At 35.5% G+C, this 6,307-nt stretch overlaps 1 protein-coding gene across 1 annotated transcript; it reads left to right on the forward strand.

The window, feature by feature from the left end:
* The first annotated feature begins 1,918 nt into the window (after positions 1-1,918).
* LOC126790992 (uncharacterized) lies at positions 1,919-3,212 on the forward strand. The gene is made up of 4 exons (XM_050517383.1): positions 1,919-2,057; positions 2,109-2,517; positions 2,636-2,857; positions 2,993-3,212. The coding sequence occupies exons 1-4, from the start codon at positions 1,919-1,921 to the stop codon at positions 3,210-3,212; spliced, it is 990 nt and encodes a 329-aa protein (XP_050373340.1).
* The last annotated feature ends 3,095 nt before the right edge of the window (positions 3,213-6,307 follow it).

Raw genomic sequence — 6,307 nt, forward strand, 5'->3', positions numbered from 1 at the left:
CTTCTTCTTCAATCTAGGTGATCGATTAATCGAGCGAAGGAATTGCTTTCAGTATTGTGGGAAATACGCTCAGGAAACTAAGGTGAGTAAAATCTCACAGTGACGAATCTACCCTTAGCGGAGTTTCATAATTATACTTATTTATAAAGATTGAACTATGATATGTGTATGATATAGTGGGTTGTGTATGTGTATAATTGGTAAAATCGATACATATATATGGGTTGTTCTATTATATACTGTCATATTTCCGTTTGCAATAAGTTCATTTATAGCATTGATATTTATTTATTTGAGCATGTCACTTGCTTTTGTAGAATAACATGTGCTGATTGTTTTGTACGTGGTTTTAACTTGAGTTATGTTAAAATGTTTTTGTTGTCTTCAGACGTGTTGGCATGTCGAAACCTAGTCTTGGCCGGACGACATTTACGATACAGTTAGAGCTCTAATCTGTATGCCGGTGTATTGTCATGAGAAGTAATAGATGGGTTACCGGCTTATGAGTACCCATATTTTTGGGATTATGGGTGGCAGATGGGTTGCCCAATGCCCGACAGTGTACTGCATGAGGGGTAAACAGATGGGTTGTCTAATTTCTCATGAGCACTTATATTTTCAGATATTATTAGACAACCAGATGGGCCGTCATTTGACTCTTGAGTACATTTATAATTGGATGTTTCAATATTTACTCTCGTATTTCTATGCATGTTATTTTGTTGTTATACTCATACGAGCTGCAAAGCTTACCGGGTTTGTGTTTTGCAATCCCGGTGCACCTATTCGATGGTGTTGGGGATAGTAATGCATGTGTGGATTAGCAGAATCGACAGACAACTCTGAAGACTTTGAAGTTGCATTATTTTATTTTTATGGTGAGGATTGAGAGGATTTTTACATTTTCATTTGTATAATGCTTGAATTATAAATTTGGTTTGTAATAATCAATTCGATTGAGTTGTACTATGAGCTCAGTAATGATCCGCTGTGACGATAAAATGATTTTGATTTATTGAGATTGTTTTAGAGTTTTTCATGGCTTCGATTTTTGATTTTTCATACTTGAAATTTAGGGGTCATGACATATCAGGATATTGATTTTTGTTACTCTGATCATATTATTCATATATAAGCATGAAATCAATATCAAATGCTACAATAAAAGACTAGATATTGAATTCATTTTACTCATTCATAGTTGGGTTTGTAAAAAATGGCAGATGCTTCAATCATGCGAAACATGTCGGTTTTGGGTTTTATGATTTTTGTGTTGGGTGAGTGACACATCTAGTAAATACCAGCAAAATAAAATTTTGTTATTCAAGTCCAAAATATATTTTTGAAAGAAAAAAATCAAGCTAATAAATAGGCAGGGCTGGCTATGGTGCAATGCGGTTGGTGCGTGGGCACAAGGCCCCCAATCCGGCGAGGCCCCCAATTCGGTAACTTATACTGTTGATATGTTAAATAAAATGAATCAGTCAGTATTTCATATGTTTTTGCTAGCCCAGTTGGAGAGGTGGGGTTTTTTTATTTGTTGGCAAGTGAGATCTTGGGTTCAATTCCAAGTTCTTACATTTTTTTTGTTATTAATAACTCAGCACAATTATACCATCTCATTGAGACGTGACATCACTCAACTTCTTCTTTTCCACTCATCCCACCACATCGTCAATACCATATCTCACTCAAATATTTTTCTCATCCACTCATCCTACCACATCCAGAACACCTTCTAATCTCAAAACCTCACTTTTCTCCGTCTCTACCCCAAACCAAAAAACCAAAAACTCATCTCAAAATCTCTATCTATTCTTTTGGATTCATTGTTCCTACAAGAAAATTACCATCTGGTCATTCTAAGATTCTAAAGAAAAGAAGAATAGAGAAATTGAAAAACTCTCAAAAGGGGGCTATGCATCAATTTCTTGTTAAGAAGCCACCCAATTTTGCTATTGAAGATGCAGCCAATTCCAATCAAGAGCAAAGTCCCAACGAAGAATTGAATGATGTTGAAGTTGATGTAGATCAAGTTATGGAGGAAGTAGCAGAAGGTGCAGCCAATTGGGATTAATTTCCTAATGAAGAATTGAATGATGTTGAAGACGATGTAGAACATGCTGCGGAGGAAGTGGCGGAAGAACCGGTTGAAGAACCTGTGGAGGAAGTAGCAAAAGAACTAGTTGAAGAGCCTGTGGAGGAACCAGTTGAAATTGAAGATGTTGATTTAGTAAGTTCAGTTCCTTTCAACATCTCTGATCCTAGAAATTGGGATAATCTTGATTCTAAATGGAAAGATTTGCTAGTAGAGAAATGTCCTGTTAGAGATCTTTTGTTTGGAAAATGGCCTAAAGATAAATGGAATAGGCGTTTCTCTTCTAAATTTTACAATCGATCTTTACCAAATGGAGAGACGCATCATCGAGATTGGTTGGTATATTGTAAAGATCTTGATAGAGACGCATCATCAAGATTGTTTATGTTGCAAATTGTTCAAAACAAGACATCAACCAAGTTAGTTAACACATGAGGGTTCAAATGATTGGCATCATATGAGTGGAAAACTAAAAATGCACGAGAAAAGTCCAGACGATATATCTCATATGATCATTTGGGTTGATTTGGGTAAAAGGTTGAGAAAGGGTGAAACAATTGACAAAGGTGTGGAAGAGAAAATCAAGAAACAAAAAGAGCATTGGAGGAAAGTGTTGCAAAGATTATTCTCAATTGTGAAATACTTGGCTAGGCAGATTTTTGCGTTTTGGGGAACTAATGAGAAGATGTATGAAATGAGCAATAGGAATTTTATGGCAACATTAGAGATGATTGCAGAATGGAGAAAAGCATGGAATTCGTAACCATTATCTAAGTCACAAGGTGCAAATGAGTTGATATTTGTGCTAGGTTCAGAAATCAAATGTGTGATCTTGAAAAAAATTAAAGAAGTCAAGTACTTTGCAGTGATATTAGATTGTACACCTGATGTAAGCCACCAAGAGCAGATGACGCTAATTCTGAGAAGTGTGGATGTCACTAAACTTCCGGTAAAAGTGGAGGAGTACTTTGTGGAATTCCTAACTGTGAATGATACAACTGGTCAAAGGCTTTTTGAGGAGCTGCATTATGTATTAAAATGTCTTGATCTTGATATTGATATTGTTAGAGACCAAGGATATGACAATGGGTCAGTTATGAAAGGGAAGCACTAAGGTGTACAAAAGAGACTCCTAGATATAAATCCCAGAGCATTCTACACACCTTGTGGCTGCCATTCACTCAACACTCTCTGATATAGTACATTCTTGTCAAAGAGCAAAAGATTTTTTTTGGAGTTGTGCAACGAATTTATACATTGTTTGCTGATTCTACAAAGAGGTAGAACATATTGAAAGACAACATAACAGAGAAAGGATTGACTCTCAAGTCATTGTCAGTGACTCATTGTGAAAGTCGTATTGAAAGTATAAAACCGATCGTGCTCCAGGCTTCAGCGATAAGGGAAGCCTTACTTCAACTTGTAGATAGTAAGACAGATTAAAAAATCATAAGTCAGGCTAATTGTCTTGCCTACCATGAATTGGGGAACTTTGAGTTTATAGTTGGCATAGTTATTTGGTTTCAAATATTAGCTAAAGTTAATATAGTTAGCAAAGACTTACAATCTTGAAGAGATGTTTATTGATGTAGCAATGGACAATAGGAAAGGCTTGATTTCTTTTTGTAATATCCCAGAAATTTATAATTATTTTCCAATTATTGTTCGGAGATATTTAAATTGGTGGTGATCCGATTATATAATACGAGGGAGAAAATGAAAGTGTTCGAGCGATTTATACTCAGAAAACATTACCGTGAGGGGTCAAGAGTTGACTTTTTATCCGTTAGGAATCTCAGTAAACTTCATTCATGAAAGTTGTAGATTTCGTCAATACGAGTTCGTAAACGCACGGAACTCTTTAATCGGATGTCGTATGTGAAAGTTGTTAGCAACAAAAGTTTGGTTTTCGATTTTGGAAAGAGTATAAAAGGAAAGAGAGAAGATGAAAAATAAAAAAAAATCCGTTTTTTTTCCCAAAATCAGCTTGGTTATTGTTTTTACTCCATTGTGATGTGCTCGTCGATACGAGCGTTTACATAGGTCATTTGCATGTGTTAGGTTAATTCTTGAGTAAGTTAGTTGTTAAAGGTTTGGCGATTCTAGGTTGAATTGTTGTTGTCGTGTCTCAAGTGTTAATGACTTGCAACCTTTATATGAATTAGGTACTTGTTAATTGGTTATGGAGTGATTGTGGTAGCTAGTACTTTCCTTATTTTGAGTAGAAGACGCAGAGGGAGCTAAGGTGAGTAAACCTCACAATGATCAGCATGATCGCAGTAGTGTTATAATTATTGAATTTAGTTTGAGTTATTAACATAGTCGTTGCATCACTAGCTTATAAAAATTGTTCTAAAAATATGTTTTGGTTTAAATTACGTGAGTTTGATCGTCTACGGTTTATAGGTAAGTGAAACGCTATTTTAATAAATGATTTTAAAAGTTTTTAGTGATTATGGACTATGGTGAATGTGAGTAAATGTCACTATGACGAGTCTACCCTTGGCGGTGACTCATTTTTATAATTTCTTTAAAAGACTGAACTGTGACATCTATATAATATAGTGGGTTGTGTATATGTACGAAAATGGTAAATACGATACATATATATGGGTTGCTATATTATATAATGTTACGGTGTTTATTTAAATTATGAGGTTGTATTGCTATATTATACCGGAAGGGTGATAACGTACCTTCCGGTATAACGAATTATTGGAGTGACTATATTTATATTGTTGTGCAAGAGTCGCTTGGTTGTAGTACATAAACATGTGTGGATTGTTATATTGTACGTGTTTTAACATTGAGTCTTGTTAAAACATTTTCTGGTCTTCGGACGTTGTTGGCATTAAATCGGAACCAAACCTTGGCTGGGTGTCGGTTACGATCAGTTAGAGCTCTAGTATATCTGCCGGTGTACTGCATGAGGGGTAACAGATGGGTTGCCTGGGTCTCATGAGTACCCATGTTTTAGAATGATATTGGGTAACAAATGGGTTGCCTAGTATCTACCGGTGTACTGCATGAGGGGTAACAGATGGGTACCTGAGTCTCATGAGTACCCATGTTTTTAAATGATTTTGGGTAAGAGATGGGTTGCCCAGTGTCTTCTGGTGTACTACATGAGAGGTAACAGATGGGTGCCTGGGTTTCATGAATACCCATGTTTTTAAATGATTTTGGGTAACATATGGGTTGCCCAGTGTCTTATGATTACACATATTTTTAAATGTTATTGGATAATAGATGGGTTGCCCAATGTCTCATTAGTACACATATTTATAAATGATATTGGGTAACAGATGGGTTGCCCAGTGTCACATGAGTACGCATGTCTTAAGATGTTATATGTTATATTTCCCTTGTATGTGATGTATGTTATAATGTTGATTTACTCATACGGACTGCAAAGCTTACCGTGTTTGTATTTACAATCTCGGTGCACTAATATGATGGTGTAGGGGGTAGTCCTGCAAGTGGAGATTAGCTGGCTCAGAGAGCTTATACAAGGGATTACTGAGGGTTTTCTTCTTCTGTTTGTGGTGAGGATTGAGTGAATATTACATTTCTAATTGTTTTAATACACGAATGTATAAACTGGTAATGTATTATTCAAGTCAACTGAGTCGTACTGTGAACTCAGTTTCGATACACTGTTGTTGTAAGACGATTTTATTGTTTTAGAGTTATCATGGCTTCAAATTCAAATTTTTATCGACAAAATGGGTTCCAAAAGGCTGTGACTTGTGCTAAAGAAATAGCTGCTGAGATGGAGATTGATGTGGTGTTTCATGAGAAGAAAAAATGAGGAAAAAACAATTTGATGAGGTGCGTAGTGAGTCATCTAAACCAACACTATCAGCTGAAGAATCTTTTAGAATTGAGTACTTTGTCTACATAGTGGATCAAACCATTTGTTCATTAAAAAGAAGGTTTGAGGAGTATGAACAATATGAAAATATCTTTGGGTTTTTATTTACAACAGAGAGATTAAATTCTTTAGATGGAGATGAATTGAAGACAAGTTGCGACAATCTTCAACAAAAGCTACAAAATGACCAGGTATCAGATGTAGATAGTGAAGATTTATTTCATGAATTGCAACTCTACAAAAACATTTATCTAATGAGAAAAACACAGCCATTGCAATATTAAATTTTCTAAAAAGGACAAACTGTTATCCATCTTCGTGTCTTGCATATAGAA

Source organism: Argentina anserina, chromosome 4 (assembly GCF_933775445.1).
Source record: "Argentina anserina chromosome 4, drPotAnse1.1, whole genome shotgun sequence".
Classification (NCBI taxonomy): domain Eukaryota; kingdom Viridiplantae; phylum Streptophyta; class Magnoliopsida; order Rosales; family Rosaceae; genus Argentina; species Argentina anserina.